Raw genomic sequence first — 15,255 nt, 5'->3', positions numbered from 1 at the left:
ATATTAAACTTTGGGTACTTTTTGTAATACATTTCTCACATGGTGGTTTCACCCAAAACCTCTGCTGAAAATGACCCACACCTTTTTTTAACACCTTGACTCATGTGATGAGGCACATGATTAATGGTGAGTCACAACTTCCACAGGGGGCATTGGATTTTTTCTACGCTCAGGGAACCCAGTGTGCCAAAATAACCCCCCGAATGCACTGCACTAGTCGTTACCAAAGCAAGCCTGAAGTCTTTGAACTTTCCTGTCCAGTCACAATGCTTTCCACAGTGGACTCACCCTGCATCCTCACAAACTGCTTCTAGCGCCCTATCTCTGATAGGGACGAGTCTATGCGATCACACACGAACAATAGGACTCACTCTGTCCATGACAGCGCATTATCATCATTCTGAGGTAAGCAGCTAAAAATAGCACAGTGTTACTTCCTATCCATGCACCACCAATCTGGTCATCATTTCCCTCAGTGATATCACAATGACGCAGAACTGGGGACAAACAATAAATCAAGCAGATGAGAGATTTTAATTTCAAGGATCAGAACTGAAGCAAATCCTGGTCAGTCACATAAAGTCATCTCAGGAAAAGGACCTGAAAGGATCAAAATGAAAAATCGATATATTAATGAAAACATTAATGTATATTAATCACATTTTAATGTTAATAAACACCATTAGTAACATTCAGTGACAAAAAGTGTTAATGAAAACACCAGGAACAAGAAATGTTTTTAAACACTGAAACAAATAATGAGCTCGGCTGCGACATCTGGTTTGTTCCATTCAAATGAATTCATTGAAAATGTCATTAGTAATCCTCTTTAAATAGCGTGGGTAATCAGACAATTGTAAATTAATTTTTAACGATCCTCCAGAATGATGATTACCTTCAGACATCATGCTGGAAGTCAGAGGACTGAATATCTCAAACTGCTTTCAACTTTATTCTGACAGACAGAGCAAACGTTTTTGTATCTGTAATATTTTTGATAACAGCTCCATCAACCATTTTTGTCTTTGGTATATGTTTTATTTCCTTAATTTCTGTTTTTTCCTCGGTGGACTTTAAACTCAGAGGTTCAGCTTCAGCATCATTTTTTTTGTAAGCATCACAAAGCCCAACTATTTGTTTCTTTATTAAAGTATTTCAAGGACCTTGTTGATCCTTGTCTCTGTGAGACACATGAATTTATCGAACCAGAAAAGTAATAAACACTGATTTTTAGTATGCTTTATAAAATTGTTTTTCCCTATTATCATAATCTCAGTTAAGCCAAACATTAACAGGAAAACAGACTAAATATTCAGAATTCAGATTTTAAATTCAGATCCAGCTATATTTTTATTGCATTTATTGTTTTTCCCCCCGATGTGCTTGTCCACATCGTGTGAAATTTGATCATGCTGTCAAAATCAAATGATGAAGAAAGGTCTTCCTGCAGTAGAGGCTAAACTTGAGGTAATAAACCATGAAGCTGTCTGGACCCACAAAATGCTGAAAAGAAAAGAAAAGAAAAGGGCGGCTCCCAAAGTAAGTCAGTCCCTAAGAACTCAACTTAAAACCGAAACGTTCACTTTCTACTCCTTGCAGCTATGTTTCCATTATTATCAGCTGTATGTGTGGGGATTGTTTTCAATGACTCATCTTTTTTTGGTTTTTATTAAGGCTTAAGGACATGTGCTTGCTTTGATGGACAGGTGTGCAATTGTGTGCAGCTATACCATATACCTGTCTACTAAGGTTTACTTGTGTCAATTCATCTCACCTCCCCATTTGTCTTGGTGTTGTTGAAGCCTTTCTTAAGGTAGCCGATCTGTGTATGCGTTGTACTGATACAGTTTACAAATGCTGGTTGCTAATTGAGCTTGTTAGCATTAGCTTTTAATGTTTTTCTCACTGTGGTTTTATGTCTATCTTTTATATACAGTCTATGATCTTCAGGTTTGTGTCCACTGCACTCTCGTATTTATGTTCCGTTCGAGTCCGTCATATCAAGGTTATACATTTTGTGAGTAAAGAGTGGTTTCATGAGTTCTTGAAGCCATTCTGTCGGCTCCGACCTATATGAGCGGTGACTTTTGTTATCAGCAAAGTGTTTAATCTACAGAGCTGCAGATTAAACACCTTGCATGGTTTTTGTTTTGAGATCAGCTGCCTACATTTAACATCCGGAAAGTATCAGCAAGATGGGATGCACTAGAATATCATACACTGTGTTAGTGGATAATTCTGTATATGCAGGTGCACAAGTGTTTTTATTAAAGTGATTAGAAATGTTTTATTAGGTTTTTTCAAGCATCTCTTTAAGACACTTTCTAAACTATACAGTATCAGCTGGGCTTCATTCTGAAAAATCGGATGAAAAAAAAAAGGTGCGGAACAAGTAGCAGGAAAAAGATATGTGGAGATCTTTCAAGTTTTCTGTACATCCACAGCAGGAACCCAGCTGAGTGTTGTTGGAAGAGGATAAAAGGACTTTAGTGTCTGTGCTACAGCGCAGGGAGGGCTGTAGCTCATTTCACTCTGGATGAGTCACCGGCTCCGAGTGAATGTTCACAGAGTTGATCTCACCATCATCCATTTACCATGACTCATCAGGACATTCACATAAAATGTTATTTCAGCCTAATGAATACACTTTTTATTTCAAAACCATGAACAAGAACACACAAAGGAACAAACAACTCGGCACGATCCACGAGCCTCAATCCTCTCTCTCTCCCTCTCACAAAGAGGGGAAACCTCTTGAAGATAATGATGCTTTCAACAAGCGGGGACGATTAGCATCAACTTACTGGAAAAAAAAAAAAAAGAGCATGCTAGCAAAAGCTGAAAACCCCTAAACGCTACATGATGAGATGGGAGCATTAACAGGATAGAGATAAATCTGTTTTTAGTATGGACCATTGTATGGGCAGAAATCTGTGCCATCAGAAACTGAATTTGAATAAGTTCAATTTGAATTTGAATGGCTCCGATTGAATCTGAATTGTAACTTGAATAAATGCTTTTGAAAACTGAATTTGAATTAGTCTAATTTGAAATTGAATTTATGGTTTGAAAATGATCATCACTAAATTGAAATTGAATTTATATTTTGAAAATGAATTGATTTGCTTTGAAACTGCATTTTATCCTTTAAAAATTCAGCTCTCGAATAATTTCAGTTTCACTTCTCACCATTCAGTTTCAGTTCTACAATTCAATTTCAGTTCCAAAATTCAGTTTTTTGGAACTTACATCCGGTTCCGGTTCAAGCGCAGATTAATAGAACTACGTTTTACTAGCGGACCGAAAGTGTTACTGACGGGAATCTACAGCGTCTTGAGCTGAATTAAGACTTCAGAAGTCATTCGTCATGTCGAATGACCAGCGGATAAACTCTCAGGTTGGTAATAAATGTATTACATGTATAAGAACAAGCGTCATGTTAACAAATGATAGCTGTACAGTAACTGTTATGCTTATTGTAGCTGTTAGCTAAAAACGCTAATTTAGCGTAGTTTACCCTGAATTCAGCTTTGACAAACAAATATGATCGACTGTTTCTAGTAGAATTCCAAAGTTGTTGTCTTGGACCCTCTCAGAGTACCCCTCTGTATGCTTGCAGAGACCCCTACAGTAAGGAAACATGCAAAACGGTGTCCAAACCTTTGTGTTTTAGCTTTATTTATGCCTTACACAGCATCCCAACTCTTTAGCTAACTTAATAACTTTAGCTAAAGTGAATAGTTAGTCTAATTCATTAGTGCAGCATTACTGGGTCACCTCTGTTTGAAGTGATATACAACTATCACTGTGTTTAACTACCATAATAATTCTTAGGGTACTGAGTGCATGCTTAATTAGATATATTTTTTAAACATACTGCTCCATTACTATGTTTGACAGGCTGAAGTTGTCGGGTCACCTCCTAAATCGACCATCTTTTACAGGTGTTTTGTGCCAGAAATGGAGTGTCCACTGAAGACTGAAGATACTGAATCTCTACGCCTTGCCCTTGATCCCTCTTGTGCCTTCATCTAGACAAGAGACATTAACTTAACCACTCTCATATGCTCTGTACCTACATCACCTTCCCTGACAGTCGTAGCTTGGCTCATCTGAGGGTGAAATTATAAGAATGTGTTATTTTGCAAAGTGCTCTCTAGTGTTCCTAAATAAAATATGGCATTGAGGTCATTTCTTTTGAATTAATCCCTTCTTCTGAAATATAAGAACCTCTTCTGGTTTTAATGGCACTTTGGATTTCCTGACTTTCTGTTCCACTTCCAAACCCAAATAGATGCTGACAAGCTTGACACAGTAACATGGAAGAGGGAAAGACGTTGGAAAGGACTACTACAAATAAACCTAATGCCTAACAATGAAAAGTGTAAAATAAGAACAACAATAATAATAATAATAATAAAGATAAAAGATGAAGTAACAAGTTTTTAGTTTTGTTTATTCCAAATGATCATCCAGATGTCTGTGACATGTGATGACAAACACCATAATGGAAGGCCTTAGTCATCACATGCTTAAACTCATCATATATTTTTGCATATGCTGATCAGGCAGTCAGACATGCTGTAACTGTGTGGTAGAAAACAGCATGAACACCATACGGCAGGGGTCTCAAACTCCAGTCCTCGAGGGCATGGAAAAGTTGCATGACACTTTGACCCTTGAGGACTGGAGTTTGAGACCCCTGTCATATGGAATATGACAGGTGTGGTTGAACTGCATGAAGACTCTGAAGCTTCTCTTCTCTTCTGGCAGGACAGGAATGTGGCCTTGTCCTGTGAGCCACTGTAAGGATGTACTTAGAGTAGAACTGGACTGTCACCGGCCTCAGGCTCTTCACCCTTTTCAAAGACAAAGCAGTCATTTAGATAAAATATTAGATATTGTTTACCTGTAAATGCACAAAGAGAATTTAGAAATGTAATTATTGTCAAGAGTGAACAAGCGCTGATAGTGTAATCTACAGCTGTGGCCAAACGTTTAGAGAATGAGAAGTGTTGTTTGCTTATTTACAAAGTTTGCTGTTTCAGTGATAGTTGAATATCACATTATATCACTTCAGACTAATTCAAATTCAGTTTTCAAAAGCATTTATTCAAGTTACAATTCAGATTCAATCTGAGCAATTCAAATTCAAATTGAACTTATTCAAATTCAGTTTCTGATGGCACAGATTTCTGCCCATACCATTGACTGTAGAAAACAGTCAATGGTATGGACTAATTGAGCTCAGAAATGTAATGGCCAGCAGGGGGCATTAACACTTTTTCTGACAGGTTCATGTTCTGAGGTGCTATTTTCAGTTTGTTTTTTAATACAATGTTTTTTTTAGTGAATTTTGATTCCACTGGGATTCATAAAAAGACTGACAGCAGCCAGTGCTACCCCTCAGCCTACTAACAGATGTACCCATGGTATCAATTTAAAATTCCTACATCGCATTCACAAGATTTTCAGAAAACTTGACCTATGACCTTGATCTTAAGACTGAGGTCACATTCAAGATTTTCAGTAGATATAGCTATGGTAACAATTTGGAATTGGTATGTCATTTCGTTCTTGAGTTATTGCATATCACAAACTTGGGCGTCCATGTCACCTCCCCGCCAGGATGACGATGACGCATAATCAGCCTTTTGCAGCTGAGGGGTGATAAAGGAATATAAAACAGTTTTGTGATCGACATATCGCTCGTGCGATATCAGCTTGCAGTGTTCCTCACATTCTCTGTCTGATCAAATCACCTTAAACACAAAATAGCAAAAAGCCTCAGCTCAAAACTTCATAATGAGAGAAGGTCTCTGTGTGTTGGCCCTGAGACAGCCTGGTGACTTGTCCAGGGTGATCCTTGCCCTTCACTCTGTGACCGATGGGATGTACTCCAGACCCACAGTAACCGGAAATCCAATAAATGGAAGAAAAGGGATGGGAGGATCATGTTATATACAGTATACTAAATACTGTGGGATATACGAGGTACCAGGGTGGCTTTAACTTTTACTTACAGGATCTAAAGTGCTGCTCACAGACTGTCTCACTATTAAAATGTAGTTTAATCATTAGGAGTATATTTTAACATATATAATACCTTAAGTTTATTTTCAGTATTGTGGTATTCAGAACAGAGTTGGACAGTGTGAAACAGGACAAACGCAAAGAATCGGAGGTGAAATTACAGGAAAAAAGAATAAGACTTAAGCATGTTTACTCTCAGAGGTGCATGTAAAGGCTTTATACTGTTTTGGTCTCTTGCATCCTCTGCTGGTACAGAGAGAAACTCCATCTGCTGCAACACTGGTGTAACACAGAGATTTGTGCACTGTCACTGTGATGTGGGCTTTGACTCACTGAGCAGAGTTTGCCTCCTTCAGTATTTGGGTCAGCGTGACTCACCGCTGTCACAGCTTCAAGGTTTTATGTAACAGTGACTAAGTTCCTTACAAGTGGACAAACTCACCTGTCTTTTTGTGTGTTTTGTATGCTTATGTGGACAAGTATCATCTTGAACCTCTTAAAGAGAAGAATGGGTCTGGACTGTGCTGACTTCAAATCTTCAAAGCGCTTTTTTGCGAGTTTGGTCTCGGTTTCAGGATTCATAATAGAGTCTGGTTTAGGCTGGGATTGGAGGGGTTAATGAATACATTATACCAACAACTGTTCTCACAAAGATTTAAAAAAAAAAAAAAAATGCACGTGTCTTTAATTCAAGTCCCTCGCCTCCCACCTGCTGCCCCTGAGCATCAGATGACTCTGAGCAACACAAAGCTCAAAAGATGACTCAGTGCCTTATGAAAGGACAACATGAGCCAAGTTACTGCTTTAGCCTGCAGTCACAGCTGCTGCCATCTTTACCTCAACTTTCACCTAAATTCCAAGTTCACCTGCTTCCACTGCAACAATAACAACACATACTCTTGTGAATGTAGTAGTCATGCCTACAGGTGAAGACTTCAGGGGAGTTGCAGCCAAGTTAAGTTACCGTGTCGTGTTGTACATAGTGCTGACATGGGACAGTTTTCCAGTTTCATTATACTATTTATGACTGTGCAATGATAATAAAGAGTTACCTTATCTTATCAAAGTCACCTGTGTGGGAAAATACCTGCCAGCAAGCCCATGCTTCCTCTTCATCTTGCCTGAGGTCATGAATGTTATTAGCATTAGCTAGGATGGGTGCTAACAGCCTCCCAGTAGCCAGTGTTGTTACATTACTGTGTCAGTCCATTACATGCTCTGAAATTCAGTGTAAGATGATAACCAGTTAGGAATATAAAAGTTAAGCTGCAGCCCCACCCAAATGTCCTACTGAGCACAAACACATGATCTTCCTTCTAGTGTTCAAGTTTGAGCACAAAACCAAAAACCAGCCCGATAAGACTTCAAAGCCATCACCAACCACGTGCAGGTAGGACCTGAGGCCCCAATGCTTTTGTTACCTGCTGAAAGTGAGGTCAGGTCAGCTTACACTCAGCTTTGGCATCACACTGGACTGTTTGCTGCCTTTGTGTTAACATGCTGTCCGTGCAGATGCTTGCAAAGAGCTAATGTTGTGTCAGGAGTATAACATAGCCATTTGCATCTTGGATGCAGTTTGGACTTTACCATGAAAATAAAAATAAGTGGTCATGTCCTCGCTCCTAAGGTGTTATAGACGACTCCACCATCCTCCTCCTCCCTTCACACAATGAAATCAGCTGATTTGACAAAAAGGCATTTTTTTAATGGGTTTTTTTTTTCTTTTACTGCCCATCATTCAGATTATTGAGGATCCTTTCAATAAATTCAATAAAAAAACACAACTGTAATCGCTTTTTACTCGTCCGCCACTTCACTGGTCCTACAGAAGCACAGGTACCACTGCTTTTGCATGGCAGCGTGAACATTACAGGATAAATCATGCTGAGCTTCTGTAGTTGGGCAAACAAATACGCAGAACAGGGCCCCTTTAGGATACATATCTTCTGATGTGGGTGGGGCTTCTGTCCTGAGATGACCACAATAGGGATATATGCTATTAATGACATCGTACAGTTGTAAGAGTAGAAAGGAACTAAAAGCACTTTGAGATTTTGGCTCTTGGTGATTACTTGTAAAAATGTTGAACTCTTTATTTGAAACGTTGGCCATGTTTAACATTAACATCCATCCCACTAACAGAATATATAAATGGCAGAAAATAAGGAGCAGCGTAAAGGGTCCCTTTTGAGGACACTGTTATGTGTGTTCGCTGTACTCCGTGGAAAGGATTTTGTATTTGTACCCCACACACGCCTAAATCACACCCCAGAGGATCATGTGAGAGCACTTCAGTTAGAGGAGGTGCTGGCTGGTACTGTAAATGATAAAGTAGCTGCAATACAACAAAAATAAGGACAAAAACAAAAGATGAATGTTTACTTGCAGTGTTTGACCAAAGTTTTCAGAACTGCTTATTTTGTAGAGTTTCAGCTCTATGAATAGCTGTCAGCAGTCCTTCAGTTTTCTGCATATTGAACTTTTTATAGAAACAGAGCACTCCTACAGCAAATTTATACTGCTACAGGTGTAAAGAGTACAGTAAACAGAACACAGACAAAAAAAATACCAGAACCAATTAGCATCAGCATTATTATTATTATTATTATTGTTGTTGTTGATCCCACAGCGAGCGTCAAAAGATGAAGAACAGAACATGTCTACATTCTCTTGGTTTATATCATCTAGATGTCCTTTCAGTCCTTTTGTTTAACAGTCTGATGTCCAATCAGGTATCAGATCCTCAAAGACCTGGAAGTTCACTGGGTTTCCTCCTTTAAAGCTTTTCTACAAAAAAAAATATGATGAGCGACGATCACTGGCAGCGTCAGATCCAACCAACCACGTCATCAGATCAATAATAAATCAACAAAATAAAAGTACAATCAGGATACGTATACGTACATCTTTATATAGATTTATAGACTTAGATCTCTCCCAGGAATAGAAGCACTAATATATACATACACAACTGCTGTGGGGCTCATTGGGTCCAATCAAAAAGAGAGGCTTAAAGACGAATCAGAATGAAGCTGCAGGAAGTCACAAAAAGTACACAAAAGTCTCTCCGGGAACTGACCAGGACCAGCTGACCACAAAGCAGACTGCATTTCCCAGCATGCAGCAGGTCTCTCACAGGCAGCTTCAAAGTAGAACTTTAGAAATACTGAGGCCCAGAGCTCCTCGCACCAAAGAAATTAGGAGCTACGAACCAAAATAAAAAATTTACCGGTTGAATTAACTTAAATTTTCCTGCTTTAATGTCGTCTCAGCAGTTTCAGGTATAATTTTGGTAGAAAGTATCATAATTGCTATCATGTTATAATTTTCTGTCCAATAGGCACAGACTGTACATAAAAGATGGATGTAGCCTCTGAAATCACCCACTGCTGGCACGAGCAAGAGGGCAATCTGAGAATCCCAGAAACACTGCACAGCTTAAACTAACCCTCACTTTGCTTTATGAGACTAATAGGAAGAAGAATTAAAATGAAAATAACGTTGTATTCAAAGCAGTGACAGAGCCCAACAACTCATCAGGAAAGGGAGATCACAGATAAGTAAGAAGTATGGTTGTTTGTCCACAGACTTCTTTTTCTAACAACATTTGTCCCCCGTGTTGGCTGTTAGTGAGAATGTAGGTATTCACTTAAATATAGAAGCTACGTCCATGTTTTATATAATTTTTAAACCAAAATTTTAAGTTTTAAGAATCAGAGGAAATAATTTATTAGAATGTAAAATTTTGAGCTAAGAATTAAAACAATGTGGAAAAATTAATAATTCATTAATCAATTATTTAAAAAAAAAAAAAAAAAAAAAAAAGACCCCCCAACACAAAAAGAAAAAAAAACCTTTTTCTTTGATTTCTAAAATTGTAATTTGACTATTTATGGATTTTGGACATTTGACTGTTTTGTGCCATTTCCTGATCTTTTATAAACCTAATTATTGTTGGATTAATCAACAGAAGAACTACCACATTAAATTATTATAAAAGTAATCAGCTGTTGCTCCAACAAAAATTATTTTAACCACTCAAATTCGCCAAATCTTTAACTGAGGACAATCTGAGTCCAACATGCTAACAGCTCACAAATGAAGAAGATGGGCAACTTTTAGAAGCAACACATCGGTTTAGCAGCTGTATTAGCAGGAAACACCCAAGTAATGAGGCTGCCATGGTAAAATATGCTAAGCTACAAATTATTTCTTTAGTCAACTTTTATTAACCTGCACTTGATGCTATATTTTTCTGGTTCAAGCACAGGAAGTGAGCGCCCCCAATTTCTCATGGCCTTAGACTGAAGTGCATCAGAAGACAAAACTCCAGGTTAATTACTGAAAACATCTGAGGTGTGACTTAAAGGACTATAAACTAAAAAACAAAATAAAACAAAAACAAAACAGGGAATAAAAAATAAAATAAAGAGACTTATACGATTTAGAAGGTCATGATTAGCAGAGGTAAACATTTTACCAAATTGGAACAAAGATCAAAAATAGAACCAGCTATTTCAGTCCAACCAAACTCTGTAGAAAAAATGTTTAATTTAAAGTTACGACAGTTTGAGGCTCAGCAGCATTTTATCCGAGTTGATTACAGTAAACCAACTAAAACGAATGTTTCAGAGATATTTCAGTGGGTGGAGTTGAATTGAAAACTTCAAGCAAAACCTAAACTTCACTGAATATAGCAGATCCTTTGTTTATAGAAACTAATTTGAAAAATGTTTGTCTAAATGATAAAAGCATAGTGCTATAAGTAGCTTCTGAATTTTCCAATAGTCAATATGGAAAAATCACAAGGTCTTTGTTGATACTCAAAAACAATTTTTAAACCTGTAACTAGAGCTGAAAAAAATAACTTAGTTTAATATAATCTGAGTAATTTAGAAAAACGAGACATTTTTTATGGTTTTCTCACATTTTATATAATAATATAACTCTTTTTAAAAATCGAAATAATTGTCAAGTTACATCTGCTCCTGATGCCCTTCAAACATGACTTCAGCATAACTTTTACTACTTGTGAATAAAACTGTATTATTCAATGTTCCTCGTGCCAACATGTTAGCGGTGCTTAAATCTGCATCATTGATGTCCTATAACTATAGAGGGGAACAACAACAAGGAGGACTCCTTAAAATATTGTAACCAGGATATGCACACTCATCAAGTGGACTTCAAAGGCACATAACATGAATTATCACGACATGGCCTACAAACCACCCAGATTCAGTCATGCATTTACAGAAGACACCAGAATAAACCGATGCATAGGTTCTGTGGGTTCCAATAATAGTGGAAATAAAGAGAACTACAAACAATTACTTTAAAGTTGTTTTGGATTAATGTATATGTTGGTCACCAAGTAACAAGAAATGCCAAAAACCTATTTCTTGGTATTCATGTAGTATCTTGTCCACAATATCTCTTTAACAAAATTATGTTTAAAGCATTCTTGTTGATGCAAATATCTGTGTAAATAAATCTAAAGACTAAGTCTAGACTAAATCTAAGTCTTGAAACATGGCAGCGTTTACCTTATAAAGTACATTCAAACCATCAGTCCCCTGTGGTAGTTTTGTTCTACAGTTCAGCTCATCATAGCCAGCTATGTTTAGCAAAAATGCAACCCACATTTGTCAAGCCGCTTCTTCTGAAACATCAGTGTTGCCTCATAAAGTTGCCAACAAACCGCTGTCTATTTGTGACTTTTGCGCTAAAAAAAATTTGATGCTTATTTACACAGCAAACCAGAGTTTTTCCCCACAGTAACATTTTTCATTGTATTCCACAAACTCTCACGTTCAGAGGAAACATTTGGAGTCCCAGGAGTGGCACAAATCTCCAATCTAAGGTAAGAGCAATCAAGTGACCTCAGACCATATGCCACTTAAATATATATATATATATATATATATATATATATATATATATATATATATATATATATATATATATATATCTCAATATATCTCAAACCCAGTCCTTGTGTCCTCAAACTCTTTCTTGTTCTACCTTATTTAAATCTAAAGCCAGATGCAAAGTCACGAGTGTTAGCATTTGGCTCTTTGAGATGACCAGAAACCAACTAAATACTCAGATCAAATACACCAGACAATCACTGACCCAGAGTCAGTAAATTCGAAACTCCACGATCATGGTTCAACCACTGTGAGTCCACTGAACTACTGATAAACCCCGCCATCCTGGGAGACTAAGCAGAAAGCAAATCAAACACAGCCAGGCCAAAGATGCTAACAGCTTCCTGTTCTGCCTAATGACATTTTCTGACCAGGAAGTGAGTACCAACTAAAATAATCAAATCAAAAGTTCTTTCTGTAAGACTGAGTCACACAAAAACTTTATCCACAATCAAAATGCATGAAAAAAAAAGGCAAAAAGACGTTTGCTGCAACAACAGAAAAGTCTCAAAAATGCTTAAAACATAAATTTAAAAGGGCAATCAAGTAAATTTATAAAATAAAACAAGCAATGTTGAGTTCCAGCGAAAAAAAATCAATCTGTCAACACTTTCAAAGTGTGTTTGAGTTTTCTCTGTGCTGACACACTCTGATATCTCTTCAGAAACCAAACTAAACTTTAGCAGAGAAATAAAAATCTGCTGGTCAGCCTCATTTGTGATTGGTTGGAGGGGGTAGGAGAGGGGCAGAGCGATCATTGGTGATGGTCCTTCTGAGCTTTACTCCTCTAAGAAGGGTCAACATGTTTCTGTTGCCTCCTCCATCTCCTTCTTCTTCTTCTTCTTCTTCTAGGGTGACCTGCTCAGGGTTTTGGTCCTGGCTGGAGGGTGGAGGAGTCTGGGGCTGGTAGTTGATGTTGTTGGGCACACCGGAGGGCTCTGCCTGAGTAGTGTAGGCCTGGTGCTGCTGTTGCTGCTGCTGGAACAGCTTCTGTTTCTGCTGCTGGTTCAACTGCAGCTGATACTGATCGTGCTGAGGCTGCAGCTGCTGGGCTTGCTGAATCTGGGGCTGTTGGAACTGCTGCTGCTGCTGCTGATGTTGAAACTGCTGCTGAATCTGTTGCCATTGCTGGAACTGTTGCTGCTGAATCTGTTTCTGCTGCTGGAACTGTTGCTGCTGAATCTGTTTCTGCTGCTGGAACTGTTGCTGCTGAATCTGTTGCTGCTGAATCTGTTGCTGTTGCTGGAACTGTTGAATCTGGAATTGCTGGTTGTGCTGTTGCTGTGGTTGACTGTATTGCTGATGTTGCTGGTATTGCCTCTGTTGCTGTTGTTTGACACTGTTCCCTCCCTCAGATGGCAGTGAAGGAACAGTGGGTATGGGCACTGGGATGGGCATCTGGCCTGGGACAATCTGGTAGTATGGGGAGGAGGAGGGTGGTAAAGCACTAAGGCTCTGGGTGGAGGTGCAGAGTTTACTGTGACCTAAACCTACAGAAGAGGGCACTTTGAAAACGTTCTCATCGCTTCCGTTGGTTCCGCCGAGGGGTTTGAGTGGAACCTGCGGGGTGGAGATGGGGATGGGAACCCCACCACTGATTGTTCCTCTGCGAAAAGGCGGCTTAGATGAAGGTTTGCGCCTGATGGTTGCCGTGTGGGATGGCATCTGGCGGTTAGACACACCACTCAAGTCGGACTCAGCCAATAGGCTGACAGTAGAGGCAGGACGCTTGGAGTGGATGAACTCCCGGTACTGGAATCTGAGGTCGGAGTTTCTCGGGATGGTCGATGACTTGTCGAAATCTGACTGGCTGTTGCCGTGGGAGAGGTGATGTAAGGAGATAGAGTCAGTGTCTCCGTGGAGAGAGATGGACTCATAGTCGACTGCAGAGATGGGGAGAGAATGTTAAAATGTTAGTTGCTCTGGTTTCAGGCAGACCTTTCATTACCTCTGGATTATCTCAGTGACATTTTTTTTTTTTTTTTGTAAAGGGTTCTCATCTGCTCACCTGACAGACAAACAACAGAAGCAGCAGGAGCACATAATCACATCAGTGACTCACTGTCATGTTTGTGAATGAACAATTAGGGGATGCATCATTGTGGAAACTCTTATCAAACAAAAACAGGGCAACATGCAACCTAATTACTTTTAAAACGCATGCAAAGCTCCAGTTCAATGTTCCAAATAATAAGGTTAAAAACAGACGTCAATTCATGGCAACGACATTAAATTTGAAAAGGTCAAACACACACACAGACACACACAGGAGGAAGTAAATTACAGACAAAGCAGCTGAATTTGTTTCTAATGTTCTGTTTGTTTTGGGTTCCAAAATTAAGTAAAAAAAGGCACTACGTAATTTAAATGCTTCTGGCAGCTTCTCATCTGCTAGCATCAACACCAGAAATATGAAATGTGAGTAATTAATGTCTTCTCTTTGCAAGCAAGTGTGATGGGAGAAACCTCAGTCTCCTATAAGCTGGGTGACTAAGCTAAAAAAAAAATATATAAATAAATAAATTCCATACCTGGATTAACGTTGTATCCAAAAATGTATTAATTAACTTAATGGGTAAAATAAACAATGTCAGCTTGTCCGCCTGATGCCCTCACAGCAGTGTCACAAGATTTAGCCAATTTTTACATCACTTTATACTTTGATACAAAAGGAGCTTTATTTATTTATCTATTTATTTATTTTAAAGGATCTGCTGGGTAAGCAAGAAGTGACTATCCAGAGAAGTGTTGCCTCCTGGGCACCATGCTTCACAAGTGAATCATCGATAATTTGCTGATGTTTAAAATCGCAGTCCTGAAGCCTAGAAAATGCTTATGTTTTGTAACACTAACACTGTAAAATTGAGAAGAGAGATTTTATTTTCCTTGTGCTTGATAACCGAGATAACAAGAGGAAACTGCAGCCACTAATGATTAGGTTATTAAAATTGGCCATACAAGTGCCCTGACAGGCACCAAAATTAATAATTTTATCGTTGCCAAAAAGATTCTAATATTTGAAAATAAGGACAACGTTTATTGCTTCTTTTAAATAAACAGTGCTCTTTCAGCTGATGTAAGATCTTTAATAGATGAACCAAAAGTAGATTTGATGGTATGTTGGACGTGACATAAGCAGACAGGCAGGCAGGCAGATATACAGGCAGTCAGAGACCTACCATAGATAGGAGGATCTCTCTTTACAGCTGGAAGAGAAGGAAGGCAGTTTAACCAAGAAAACACAAAACTACTCAAAGAAATACAACAGGAAAAGAAGTAAAGATGAGCTGAT

The 15,255-nt window shown here is 38.5% G+C and overlaps 1 protein-coding gene and 1 long non-coding RNA gene across 4 annotated transcripts in view; one reads left to right on the top strand and one right to left on the bottom strand.

Moving 5' to 3' along the window:
* The first annotated feature begins 3,201 nt into the window (after positions 1-3,201).
* On the top strand, positions 3,202-4,191 carry LOC146709970 (uncharacterized). Its single transcript, XR_014920656.1, has 2 exons — positions 3,202-3,397; positions 3,945-4,191. It is a non-coding gene; the product is annotated as an uncharacterized LOC146709970 (long non-coding RNA).
* A 7,793-nt stretch (positions 4,192-11,984) lies between these two features.
* Positions 11,985-15,255, bottom strand: part of mtss1 (MTSS I-BAR domain containing 1) — a 72,510-nt gene continuing 69,239 nt past the window's right edge. For 2 of the 3 annotated variants that reach the window (XM_085457220.1, XM_085457222.1), the window contains 2 exons: positions 15,143-15,169; positions 11,985-13,846 (listed from right to left, as the gene is read on the bottom strand). In XM_085457220.1, the coding sequence (XP_085313346.1) occupies positions 12,675-13,846; positions 15,143-15,169 (1,199 nt within the window). In that variant the 3' untranslated portion in view covers positions 11,985-12,674. The remainder of the gene's footprint in view (positions 13,847-15,142; positions 15,170-15,255) is intronic. The other variant, XM_085457221.1, reaches the window with a different exon arrangement.

This window comes from Copadichromis virginalis, linkage group LG5 (assembly GCF_057382275.1).
Source record: "Copadichromis virginalis isolate Kocher_CV1m ecotype Utaka linkage group LG5, C_Virginalis_male_GT1.1, whole genome shotgun sequence".
Lineage (NCBI taxonomy): Eukaryota > Metazoa > Chordata > Actinopteri > Cichliformes > Cichlidae > Copadichromis > Copadichromis virginalis.
Note: the sequence above shows the minus strand (reverse complement) of the source record. Positions and strands in the feature narration are given on the sequence as shown.